The sequence below is a fragment of the Ostrea edulis genome, chromosome 5 (assembly GCF_947568905.1).
Source record: "Ostrea edulis chromosome 5, xbOstEdul1.1, whole genome shotgun sequence".
NCBI lineage: Eukaryota > Metazoa > Mollusca > Bivalvia > Ostreida > Ostreidae > Ostrea > Ostrea edulis.
In genome coordinates, this window is record NC_079168.1 from 9,014,776 (window position 1) to 9,028,678 (window position 13,903).

The window sequence follows — 13,903 nt, forward strand, 5'->3', positions numbered from 1 at the left end:
TGTTTTGCAAACTAAACGGTAAAAAAAAAAAAGAAAGTGGTAAGTACAGACACCTTTCTAACTCGTGTGTATGCTTTACCTTCGATGGAATGTACCAAACCTACAAACAAAAATGATATTTGTTATAATGTACGTTGCAATCCAACATAAAATACACATTATGGTGTACTTCACATGAAACACGGCATTATATAACTGCTTTTTGAAAACTGTAATTGATAAAATTAAACACGCATCTAATATTGTGCTGTAATAAACTACTCCCGTTAAAAAAATAAACACATGGAGAAATGCGGGGAAAAGGGGGATGATGCATGAATTTAATTAAGTGTTGCATAGAATTTTACTAAATTTTTATTGTCGATGGTCACACATTGAAATTTATTCAGGCCTACCTAAAATCACTTTAAATCATTGAAACGGTTGCATAAGTTTTTGTGCTTACTCTTTGCTTAATCTTTTAAAATGTTTTTTCATGTCTTTGATGTATTTTTTTATGATTTGTTTTCGGGCATTAGACAATATGTATGGATGATTTATAGTCATGCCAATTCTCAATGCAGTTTGTGTTACGTCAGACTCCTTTCTACTCGAGTTGTATGTTCTTTCACGTCATTTATAATAAATGTCAATTTCATCTCAGAAAGTGTCCAGTTTTATGTCATCAAATTCAGCAGAAACTGGACATCAGTGAGCTTGCGAGGCATTTTGAGACATAAATTCTGCATGTACACGAATCTCGGACAACAACAGCACATGGGCCTTCATACTTTGACTTTCTGGACGTAAGCCTGGATCTAATAAAATCAGGCCAATAAAACTGAAATGAATTTTCAATCTTTGAGGCTAATAAAGGCTAGATAGAAATATCAGTGTCCGGTGTTTTTATACCCGAGATAGTAGCCATGGCTTCTTATAGATATGTTCCTCTTATTCTCAGGATTTGAATGGATTTAAACATTGGGCTAGCCTTCACATAAAGATACGCACCAACGTAAATCTTAAAAACCAGATTAATACGAGAATATGGTAATTCGAGAGAATAGAAAATCCATTTTAATTCGTTCAGCGAAATGAAACATTCTATAAGCTGTATTCCTCCACTGATAAACAAATAAGGGAGAAACAAATAAGGGAGAAACAAATATTTGGTTTATTTAATAGCCATATGCTTCGTCCTGGAAACAATGAACAATCATACATTTAACACTAAAAGAAATTTAAAAAATTCCGCGCGAAACGGAGGAAAAGTGCATTGCAGTAGAGTAATTATAAAATACTCATTGACCACAATCACATCAACAGAAAGTTATTGTCAAGTAATTGAAATGCATATCCAAACTATTTAACAACGAAAACTTAAAATGCACTAGGCACAGGTTTCTCTGGCGGCCAGAACAATCCGCTCAGCACGCTTTGCCACTGCAGGGTCTAAAGGTGGTAATTTCATCACTCCGATTGGCCTTCCGGTATTGCGCACTCCATTACCCATCGCATTCAGAGAAATATCCTGTCGCCCGTGGTTCCTTCTTGATGCTGGTCTGGGTTGAGACACTCCGTAGGGGTACGGATTTGATTGAGAAGACTGCAGAGACGATGGAGCAGCTTGGAAGCCGCCATTTTGAGCGGCCTGGAGAGGATTTGTGTCTATTGATAAAACTTTCTTTGAGGCTTTGGTCTGTTGCAGAATTGGTTTTTCGGAATTGGGGCGTACACTATTGTTTTGAGTCTGTAGCATTCTTGCCTCGGTTCTTTGGCGGACTAGAAACACGTTTTCAGAGGTTGGACGTCTGGTCTTTGCTTGCCGAAACTGCTGACGACGATGCCGAAGACGAGTAGATGTTGTGAATTCGTCTTTCGCCTCGTCACTTGAGTAGGTGTGTGCAGTTGTTATATCATGCACGGTTTTCTGTCTCTCTAGTGCATGAGGTATCATTTCGTTAGTCTGCTTGGTATCACAGAATCCTTTAATCCGAGATTTTGGTCTTTGCAGACCACCAGCGAAATTCCCTGAAGTTCTAGTATGAGCGTATTTGTCATAATTAGTTTCATCAATGAGATCTCCTTGTGGAGATGCCGGTGGTGCATGAATGTTGCAGGGATTTTCCTGAAGAACACTACTTCGATGAATTTCTCCTCGATTTCCAAGTCTCGAATGAGGTCGAGTTGAACGACATCGTCTTTGGACACTAGACTCGATAAAATCATCTTCGAAATTTTCATCTGTAGAGTCTTCATGTGTATTTGTTCTACGTCGAACATAGCTAGATTTCGGGCGGTTTATCCTTGTGTTCGGTCTTTCCTCCATCACGATATCGTCCTCGTCAGAACTATAGTTAAATTTGTCTATCCGTTCCGTATCGTTATAAAATCCCATAGAAGTTTTCGACCTCGCGCCTCTTTGTTTATGGAGGGCAAGTCGAGCAACGAGTCTCTGCTCAGTTTCCTTCACGGAGCTGTCACTTAGACAGTCTGAATCGTTCGAGTCTTCACTATGTAAATCACAATCGTTAAATCGGAAATTGAGGTCCTCTTGGTCTCTTAACAGTCTCAGAATCTGGTCAGCTTTCGACTGGCAGTAGGTATCGTTGATTCGACACAAGAATTCGTCGACTTTTGAGTTTTTCTGTGGTGGCGGTTTTATCGCGTTGTCGTCTTCACTTTGGCTGAGCTGTGTATGAGTGGAGTCTGCCATTATTCACATGACTTTGTTCTGGAAGAAAGAGATTTTTTGCGTTACGTCATCTTTCTGACATATTGTGTTCTCAACAATGAAGAACATACACTAATTGCCACCAGAAGGAGACAGTCCTTCATTTTTCTTGACCCATTTTGCTACTTAATTACTTCTACTAACACATTAGAAAAGAAGGGGTTCATTCGAAAGAACTAGTTTAGTTCCGGATCATCGGGTGATTTAAATTCTATACCGTATGTAAATTGTATTGTTTTTTGCCAAAGATTTGGAAACATTAGTACGTAGAAAAAAAAAGTTAAAACCCTCTAGTTGGATTTTCTTTTCGGAATAATGGAAGCTTTTTCAACCCATTCGAAGGTTTTCAAATAGGGATAATTCTTTATGTTAATTATTTTCATTTCAACGTGAAACAGCTTATGTATAAACGAAGTTACCACATTGGATTTAAAAATCATAAGAGGCCCCCGTATATAATCAGCCATGTACACAGCATGTTAAATTGCACTTTTACTCCTTAACTCGAATTCTCTAAATACCGCACAATGAAAGAAAATTACTTACTTTGAAAATAGGCACTCCAATTGCACATTATTATTAAAAGTCAATAAATATTTTTCTTATCATTGCATGCTTCTAATTTAACCGAAATAGACATCGAAACGTTCAAGGTGAAGTGTAACTGCTGGTAGATTTAACAAACTTTACAGGTCTTGTTGTGAGATCAAGAATAAACAGGGCTTTGTGAGGGAAATAATATGTTGTCATGGGTGGTAAAGCCCGCGCTCATTATCGATCTGGTATCGCACAAGCATATTAGAGTTCGAACTTTATCAAGAAAAAAGGTCCTCATTATTCAGTGGTTTTTTTAATTGTTAGGTTTTGTTTACATCGTATGAATTAATCAATTTACAAGATTATTGCATTCATTGCAAACACGTACAGCGTTTTCAAGGTTATCATTATATATATATATATATATTATATATATATATATGTACAGTGTATATGTATTTTAAAGTAAGCATGGTAAGCGAATCTGTTTGTTATTTTGTTTAATCTCTCGTGAAATATACTTGTACTTTATTTCATCTATGTATTATCTGTAGTGTTATTAAATCCCACTACTAATGCTATGATCATTCTACAATAGTGTGCAGTGTTACGATTTTTTATAAAAGTCATCTTAATCACTTATTCTTAGTTTTCCGTTTTTGTAACAAAATGCGTATGTGGTATTAATTTCAAGAAATTTTAGGATTTGTTTGGATCCAAGAATGAAACTAATGTTTCATTCTTCGTTCGGTCATTTTAACAGAATGGTTGATGTTCAATTTTGATAATGTGTTTGTGGGTTTTTGGGTGGTGGTGGTGGTTTTTTTGTTGTTGTTTGTGGGTTTTTTTTTTTTTCAATTCAAACATTTTTATCCAAAATAAGACCAACCACACTTGAGTTTCAAGAGTAAGAGAAATTGTCCTTTTGCTTTTAAAATTCGAATGCCTGATTCTTTATGATTGCGTTATTTAGCATCGATTAATCGATCGCGTTTGCATCTCCGTTTGGTTAGAGTAAGGTTTAGTTTCAGTTATGTGTTGTACTGGGCAGTCAACCTCGTCAGTAATAAGACTGCAATGACAAAGCGAAAAATAACGCAGATCAATTGCATAGAAATAAATGTGGGTTTAATAATATATTGCTACAAATGAAATTAACAACCAGAATTCAATTAGGCCTGCTCTTATGGACCTGTTAAGATGACGCACCAGTATTCGGTATTCTAACTTTCGAAAGGCTTTCCCCAAATACCACAAATTGTTTACATAATTATTTGATCTCAATGTGATCAATCAAAACATTTCATGATTCTAAACTGAAATTAAAAAAAAAAATAAAAATTACAAGGGATTTGCAGGGAAAATATTGGGATCAAACTGCTTGGATTTAATATGAGAAATAGAAATTTAATGAAAAGTATATTGTAATAGTTGTCTCTGTTCAAGGGTCTGTTTGTCAAAAACAATCAAAAGAAAATATGCAAGGTACTCTAGAATATGTAACTCGCATCATTATCTCCCAAACTACTCATTTTTGATAAATGTCCTTATCATGTTCTAGGCCGGCTGTCCACGGCTGGGCAAACTTTTCCATACAAAGAGTCTACTATTGTTAAGATACCCAGTCCAAGTTTCATAGCAAAGGGGGCTTAGTAACAAGGTACCTCAATATTTGCATAATGGATTTTCTGTTGAAACAGAATCGAGTCAACAGAATAGTAAATTGATATTAAAACTCACACATGTAATATGGATATAGATAAAACTTTGAAACAATTTCATGGGAAGGGTACCATTCTCGCGTTTCTACGTAAAAGTAAATGATAGCAGATCGAAAGGAAGTGCGGGACCGTACATTTTCATGGACAACAGTAATGAACTCTAAATTACAAAATCTGCAATATATTTCTCTCTATTGAAATTTCGTTGAGTTTTATCGTTTTAAATACTTTTTTTATATACGTAATCAGTGGTTGATAGATTTAACACAAAATCATTACCTTGAATGCTACCGTGTAATTTATCCGATTTTTTCCTGGTAAAAAATGAATTTCTCACAAAATTCGGTATAAAAGTGGCATTCTGCTTGTTGACAGATCACTAAATCTAGCCTTGTAGACAATTTTTATACCGCCTCTAGAATCAACAGTATCATTGACATAAGAGAAATAGCAGGAAATTAAAAATTGATGAAGGACAGAAATAGAAAAAGAAAACCAGAAGAGAGAAAACACACACACGCAAAACGAGAGGAAAATATAATGATTTACCGTTTATCGATGGGCAAATTATCCTACAGGGTCCAGAGTTATTTCCCATGAAAAAGAAAACCCCTAAACTATTAAAGAGTGCCCAGAACGCAATATTCCCAGGTAATAACCCAAGTTGTATGTTGTTTAACAAATACCATACTTGGCCGGGAATTCTATCGATTTTTATGTATTTTTGTTTAAGTCAAGCGAGCACACATGCGTTTGAAATATTGATAGTATCAATGTTTGTATTTTTAGACATAATTGTCTAAACAGGAGATCCTTTTTCAGAGTATTATCCGAAGCATCTCGACAATGCCCTTTATTAATTAATCTCCGATTAATTCATCTACCACCAAAACAAAACCTTTAAAGTCGAGTTATTTGAGTGCGAGATCACCACACAATGGAACCGGGCTCTTTGTATCTAGACTATAGCACGTTACAGTGGGGGATGACGGCCCCTGTGATACACGTTCAGGTTACAAGAGCTTTTTGTGAATTCTCGTGATAAATTTTAAATATACCAATCATTTCATGAAGTAAATAAAAAACGATTCTTTCAGAAATGTACATATCATGTATATCAATCAAGAAAGTTGTTATTTATTTATTTGGTTTAGAGGTGTAAATTTATAGCAAACAAAAAATTCCGCCACCAAACAACACAGAACAAAAACAATTCATTGAATTATATTTCACCCTTATAGGCCACAACGCTCACATGTTCCGCCCCGATTTGACTGAGATAAGTCAACTCTTTACCTTGTTCCCCGAACCCCCCACCTCTGTTCAATTTTGATTACCATTAATTTGTATGCAGATTTGTAAAAATTGCCAAAATTGGTAATTAAATTAAACATGTTGCTTTTTCTTTTCTAAATATTTGCATGAACTCACAAATCTTTTTAACTCCACGACGCACGAAATTCTACCCAGATGTATTCAAAGAGATAGATAAATAAATGAGCAAAAATGAACCGTCCAAGTAGACAAAACAACGTCTAATTTGAGAATGAATATCACCCCCGTTTACCCAGATCAGATGTTTGTGATCCACCACCTCAACCCCTGAGTTGGAAAGATGCATTACCCCGTTCCTCCTTTGCTTTTATGCCCCCCTCTCCACTTCAAAAAATTCCTATAGATGTTAAAACATTGTTAATTTCATCAGATATAGGTATTTATGTGGAAGATGTTTTGTGTGTTGCTATTGGATACACCTAGACATGGGGTACAATTCATTTCCGTTATATTCTAAACATTCTTTACTTCCTGCCAACGACTTAATAGATAGATAAAATAAAAGCAGTATTTAAAACAAACAGACAACACATCTCCTTTTTCGTTAGAAGTGTGCAAAATGGTAAAGGATTCAAATTTGCAATTATTTAGAATTCAACTGTCAATCAAGAAGTACAGTGTGTAGCAAACATTTTCAATCCAACACCTACAGCACGAAATTTTTACAGCATTTTGCATCTAACAATAAATTCATATCTGACAACATCAAAGATACAAATTGAGTGGAATTTTTCGTTATTGCGATATGCTCAATTGCTGAGAAGAGATCTCGACAAGTTTTGTAGACAAAACTCTTCTTGTATGTTACATGTAGAAGTAACACTCTTTATCTTAAACGCCACCTTTTCATGTGGCAATGAACTCTAGACATGATACAACAATGTAAACGTCCTTTGTTGTTGTAAATTATGCAATGACACCATAGGAAAAAAACCCTCAATAAAATTGATTGGTACGTCAATAATGTTTGACTTTTGCAGAGTTCCCTGGTCTAATATTTAGCGTTTCTTCGTGGAGTGTTAAATACATATTTGCGCAGTCGAATGAAATTCGGCCGGTATTCGTCGTCAACACCTAAATACCACTGGTGCCGAATTGACCATGAAGAGTTTGATTTGAGTATCTAACTTTGGAGTAAAAATTGCTTGCAAATATATTCACTGTATAGTGATAGGCGTCAATATTAGTACAAGAGTCTTCATTTAACAAAGACTACTATACAAGTTGATTTTTAATGAAAACATTTTCAGAGTTTCGATCTACGTTTTTGAGAATAATTATTCTATAAATCTTTGCGTGTAGGTCTAAAGTTGTCTACAGTAAGTGATTTTTTTTCTTTTCGGATTCTCTATGATCTTCATTTCTCTCTTATCTGCCAAAGTCCGCTCTCATCCAGAAGAATATCAAAGTGTCGAAAATTTATAGCCAGTTCATGGTATCATGTGTCGTATTGCAAACAGTGTAGATGTCAAGTGAATTCAATTGACCCCACTTTGAAAACTTTACGGCCATCTATCTGGGCAAATTTCCACAAGGTGGTCATTGTGCATGTCCAGCGTGGAAAACACGACCCAAGTAGTTGTTATCTTACTTAGTAGGTCAAATATGACTTCAATTTCAGATACAAAACAAAGGCAATTTTTGTTCATAGAAAATGAGAGAGAGAGAGAGAGAGAGAGAGAGAGAGAGAGAGAGAGAGAGAGAGAGAGAGAGAAAGAGAGAGATTTGCTACTCTGTTGATTTATTGTTCTAGAGGGAAAACTGAAGAGCATTTCTGGAGGACGCTTAAAGTGCAAACAAACTTGTTTTAGGAATATTGAAAAAACAACAGAGAATGAGATCAATGGCAGAAAACTTTGTGACCTGTCTGGAAGGCTGCCAGTGCAGTGTAAGCCCAGATATTGTATATAAACACTGGACACTCCCTGTTTCTGTCAGGCTGAGATTAATATTGCTTTGACGCAACTTGTACAGGAATTTTATTGCCGATCTGACAAACATTGAATGATGCCAATTTCTCTAGTCAGAGGCATAGAACTTGCGGGGTTTATATTTTTACTTCGATTTTGCTGATACATGTCGCTCTAGACAGACTTAATTAACCGATTGGTCTTTTGTCACATTTTAGCTTGAAAACAAAATATAATCTATACAGTATTATTATTAGTCTCTACCCTTTTCTACTCCTCTGTCCCTGTTCCCTTCCAGTAAAAATGATAATGATAAATAAATAAACAAATAAATAAAAAGAAATACAGTAAATCACATACTACAATGTATATATCATTCATCCCATTGAGGAGTTACATGTGTAGCTAAGTGAGAATAAAGTAATAATTGTATAAATATTCTATTTTCCCTCCAGCAACAATACAAGTTTTAGTAATTCTTGAAACCGTATTTGAAATTATATACCCTTTGCAGTTTTGAAATATTTTTTATTGTCAATTTCATTTGAATGGTTTACCTGTGATGTTTCATAACAAATCGGCAGATACGAAGAGAATGTTCAGGTAAAAAAAAAAAAAAAAAGGTAAAAAAAATTTTTTAGAGAAAAAAGCAGAGAGAGTCCAACCCAGAAATATCAAATTGAAAAATATTTAAATCATACCTTTTATTTTACTTCTCAGCATGCTGACAGATGTCGCCATTTCAATTCCTTTCCTTTTAAGTGTTAAATATTCGGTCATCTACATAGTTTACTCGTTCTATTGACATAGGGAACCGCGCCGTGATATTTAACAACAACGATTGGTTCAGCGAAATATAAGCCCCCTTCGTATAATGCAAACAGGTATTTGGCGTAAACGACCCTCTTGTTGTGATATTTAATATTGCCAATACTCGGATCAACATTTCCTACAGGCCATGCCATATAAAGGCGGAGGCGATTAACGTTGTTTTTTTTTTTTTAAAACTGATAGTCGGACTGGTTGGTCAAGTATTAAAATGTTTTGAATTGAATATTTAAGGTGATATACACGTATGGACAATTTAAGTGAGATATAACTGTTCACAATGTAGCGTTTATCAGTAAAAAAAATCTAATAGTTTGTACACACATATTAAAAGAATTTGATTGACGTTTAGAAATGATAGTATACATATGTTGTGGAACACAGCGGAATTTTACAGGAGAGTAACTCTTAAAATGAATTTTCTTTCTTTCTGTAATTTATCTTTAATCTATATAATCTTTTATATTTTGGGGGCTTAGAGTAGATTCTACTGATCTGAAGAAACGAAAAAAATAGAAAGTAAAAAAGTCTTAGACAATACTTACATTATATACACAATAGAACTTTGAACCTCCAGGCTCCACACTGCCAAAGAGAAATAACTCTAGTTGAAAGTGGCTGAATTAATTTGTTCAAAATACGACGGAAAATTCTTTATATATGCAAAAGATTGAGTTAGGCCACACCAATTTGTAAAATAGTTCTTCGGATTTTCAAACAAAAAAAGTGAGGCGAGAGGGTGAAATTATTTTACAAATATCATTTTTAATTTTGGAGATAAAAATTATGAGGCGAGCGAATACAAGAAATATAAATATTTTTAATTGAATTAAGTGTGATTTTAAAAAGCGGGCGCCTAAAAATAAAGATCTAAAATCATCAGATACCATTTGTTTACCACATAAACTTGATATTTTTCAACTTTGTTAATATAGTTTACAATAAATGAGAAGTATTTCAGGTTTCAAAGACTTATTTTCTTTATACCTAATACATGTACATGTACTTTGCAACATTAACTGATAAGGTCTTTTTGAAGCATTTTATTTAAGTTTCAGTTCTACAAACTTTCGATTCAGAGATATGCATATTGCTAGGGACACATCCAGTTTTGACATTCATTGCAAATGCAATATTCATTGCATCGCTTTGAGCATTTTCTTAAATTTTGATATGACATCACCAAACCTTTTGTGAATTTGTCGTTAACTGTCGGTTCGGTTTAAAATAGTCAACGATCAGTACCCCTTGCTTGTTGTAAGAGGCGAATAAATGGGGTGGTCCTTCAGATAGGACTGCAAAAACTGAGATCCTTGTCACAGCAGGTTTGGCACGATAAAGATCCCTCAGTGCCATAAGCGCTGAGCATAGGCCTAAATTTTGCAGCCCTTCACCGGCAATGGTAACGTCTTCATGTGAGTGAAATATTCTCAAGAGAGACTTCAGTCAATATATAGGCTAATCAAACAATCAATCATATGCTATCAATGTTCTCTAAATAGTGGCATCGAATAGCGCTTCAAAAGTTTCCAGTTCGATTCCAGCATAAGGAACAACTTCCAATCCAGTGTTATGAAGTATCGTACATATTTTAAAGATATACATCATGAATAACTTAACCATATTACACTGTTAGGAAATTTCTCGAGAGCCCGCGCTTCTGTCATTTGTCAGCATATACATCAAGGTTATTTGTGCGCTTGTTGTAAAAACTAAAAAAAAAATATTTACGGATATTTTTGAACACGCGGGCGGATATTATTTTTTGATAATATTATAATTTGGATTTGTTACAAATAGAAGCGGCGAATCAGACGAACTAGATAACAAATTGGCATGGCCTAAATGATAAATTTCATTTTTTAATATACATGAGTTTATGAACAGCAATGCTTCACGCTAGTTTTAAATGTGCTTTGTGAAATATGCTGACGTTAAGCGTCGCAGTGCCATGCTCTCAAGTACTTTCAAAAATGAAATTCTCTCTCTCTCTCTCTCTCTCTCTCTCTCTCTCTCTCTCTCTCTCTCTCTCTCTCTCTCTCTCTCTCTCATCTTTTTGATTTATTTACAGGTATATTCATTCATTTGCTGAACTCCATTTCGCAACACGTAAATCATTAAATTTCATTTTTGAAAATACATGAGAGTAGGAACTGCGGTGCTTCACGTTGGCATATTTTACACGATATAATCCATATCTTAACAGGTGCTTGTGGCACCGGTGTGGCCTAAATGTGTGATCCAAAGTGCAGAAAGGACCCGGCCCGGGTTCACATCTCAAAGTTGAAAATTGACCCCACAATCGTAGAATTTTCACCCCGGATAATTTTTCAATGAACAGTCGGAAGAGAAAAAATCTTAAAAATTCAAATCAATCCCATATATATGACGTATTTCCCTTCTCTATCAAAGCAATGTTTAAAAAATGTCAAAATCTAGTTGTGCACTTAATTCTAGACGAACGAGGGTTATGAGATACTGGCAGTTTATAACAAGAGACCTATATGCCATATCAGTTTAAAGTATCACTAGCCACAGGGGCTATGGGATGTATGATAATTTTCCTGTTTTGTATATATCAGTTAAATTCTAATATTCGACAGCAGAATAAAACAAGGATGTGTTCTTTTAAAAAACACAATTAATGCATCATTTACATAATATAATATATATGTTATATTAGCACTATATGACTGATTTGGACCCGCCCATAGAGTCAGAACCTTGAGGTAGCGAAAATCCCAATGCTAGCACATTCCTTTTTGTATTCCCTAAATTATACAATATAAGCAAAATTAAAGAAGTCTTTCAATGATAAAGACAATAACCATTTGGGGCCCCACCATGGTACCAAAAAAACCCCCATCCTTGGGATCAGGAAATTCACAATTACCTGCTCCTTTTAAATATCCATTTATTTTAGTATCTATACAAGCATGAAAGAAGATATTACATGTACATGTATTTAGATATTTTACACATAAAAAACTATATACCAAGCTTGACCCTGCCCTGGAGTCAGAACCTCTACTCCGGGAATCATGAAATTTACAATTTTAGTTGACGCCTTCCGATAAGATACGCGACTATAATGCATTTAGTTTTCCTTACAGATCACAGGGATTTGCATCGTTTGGGGTCGAATTTACTATTAATAGTAAATTCGATCCCAAGCGATGCAAATGCCTGTGTTACAGATGTACAGTGAAGAAGATTTTGAAAATGTGTCGTTTAATTTTAAACAGATTTTGCCCGCCCATAAGGCCCCAGAGGTACACAAGTCCTGAAGTTCGCAATTTCTGTCCACAAAGATGCTTCATACCAAATTTGAGAAGAATTGGAAGGGTAGTAATCAAAAAGTTAAAAATGTTCAAATGTGAACCCACGTCGGACGACGTAAGATGACGGACACAGACCAATATTGCAATGCATGTAGGTCATCTGAGTGAGTCGGTTGACCTAAAATTGCTTTGATGGAATAGAAAAACATAACATAACTACATTTCAGATACGTAAGAAACCATCATAAAAATAGGGGTTTTTCCCCCATTGCACTGGGAACTTTCATAAATTTGCAAGTATATTATGTTTGATGATATCATTTAGTAAGGAAGACACTGACACAAGCCTTTATTTCAGTATATCGTATATATATGGGAAATCATATGTTAATATCAGCGGCGGATCCAGGATTTAAAACAAAGTCAGTTATAGCCAAAATACTCAGCCATTTTGGATGCCAAGGAGTTAAAATTACTCTCATTATTTCTAAAAAAAAAAAAAAAATTGGGGGGTGGGGGTGGGGGTGGGGGTGGGGGTAGCGGCATTGAATACGACTATGTAGATAAATTGTGCAAGGTTTTAATTACCGAACTAAAAGCTGATAACAAATAAACGATGCGTGTTTGGTGTGATCTTTATACATAGATAATATATAGGCAGTCCTGTATCAGGCACTGTTATACACGTAGATACATTGATTTACAATGTGAATGGCCCAATCTAATTAAAATTAGATCATTTGATCCGCTCACGTATATCGCTACACAATACGTGAGCGGATCAATGGATCTAATTTAATTTAGATTGTGAATGATCATGGGATATCTTGAAAAATCATAGTATACGACCCTGACCTCATTGTTTTCCATGTCAATCTTGATTGATTATCACAGTTTTTTAAAAAATGGAAATTAAACCATTTTTATTTGCTCTCATACCGTTGAAAAATAACCGAATTCGTGATCGAAATATAAAAAGCTTGGGTCCTATCTCAGCAATTTCCCTGGTTTATAATGATTTAAACTCCAATTATTAATTACGGTTATTATATTTCAATGTACATGTAGCCTGTGTTGGTTATAACAATGATCTTCGCTGAAACTTTAAATAAAAGTTGGAATTTAGTTGGGAAAGAAACACAAACAGATATCCCTAATATATACTTTCAATATATACTTGAAACAGCTTACACTTTTCGCAATATTAGCAAACATAGCTATAATTGGCTTGACATTTAATGATGATTTTTATATACATATATTCTTTCTTGTAGTATTTTATTTCTTCCTCTTAGTCTTATGCTTTCGTATCTGTATATTCTTGTATATTCTTGCATGAAAGTTTTCTTTTATTTTGTATTCTTTTGTTAATCTGTGATATGTCTGTGTATATGTGTACATGCATGCTATGTGTCTTTGTCCTTGATATACATGAATGTGATAGTCGGTTAAAAAGCTCTACAGAGCTTGGGTTTGATATGTTGAATGTATATAGTGCCGACTTTAAATGAAATTTACTTTTACTTTACTTTATCGAAACCCGGGACATTTGGTAAGCGTACCGGACATTACACCGAC

General features: G+C 34.7%; 1 protein-coding gene across 4 annotated transcripts; it reads right to left on the reverse strand.

The window, feature by feature from the left end:
* Nucleotides 1-1,143: 1,143 nt before the first annotated feature.
* Nucleotides 1,144-9,567, reverse strand: LOC125650681 (uncharacterized). 4 transcript variants are annotated; one of them, XM_056167187.1, is made up of 3 exons: nucleotides 5,521-5,654; nucleotides 5,251-5,386; nucleotides 1,144-2,713 (listed from the first exon to the last, which is right to left on the reverse strand). In XM_056167187.1, exon 3 carries the CDS (start codon nucleotides 2,693-2,695, stop codon nucleotides 1,370-1,372), a length of 1,326 nt encoding a protein of 441 aa, XP_056023162.1. In that variant the 5' UTR covers nucleotides 2,696-2,713; nucleotides 5,251-5,386; nucleotides 5,521-5,654; the 3' UTR covers nucleotides 1,144-1,369. The 4 variants fall into 4 exon arrangements, with proteins under 4 accessions (XP_056023162.1, XP_048735112.1, XP_048735114.1 ...); XM_048879155.2 differs by lacking the exons at nucleotides 5,251-5,386; nucleotides 5,521-5,654 and adding an exon at nucleotides 8,918-9,567; XM_048879157.2 differs by lacking the exon at nucleotides 5,251-5,386 and having other exon boundaries at nucleotides 5,521-5,688.
* Between the last annotated feature and the right edge of the window lie 4,336 nt (nucleotides 9,568-13,903).

What these genes read in the sequence shown, in the direction of transcription:
- LOC125650681 (XM_048879155.2), bottom strand. Translation starts at nt 2,695, where the DNA reads ATGGCAGACTCCACTCATACACAGCTCAGCCAAAGTGAAGACGACAAC.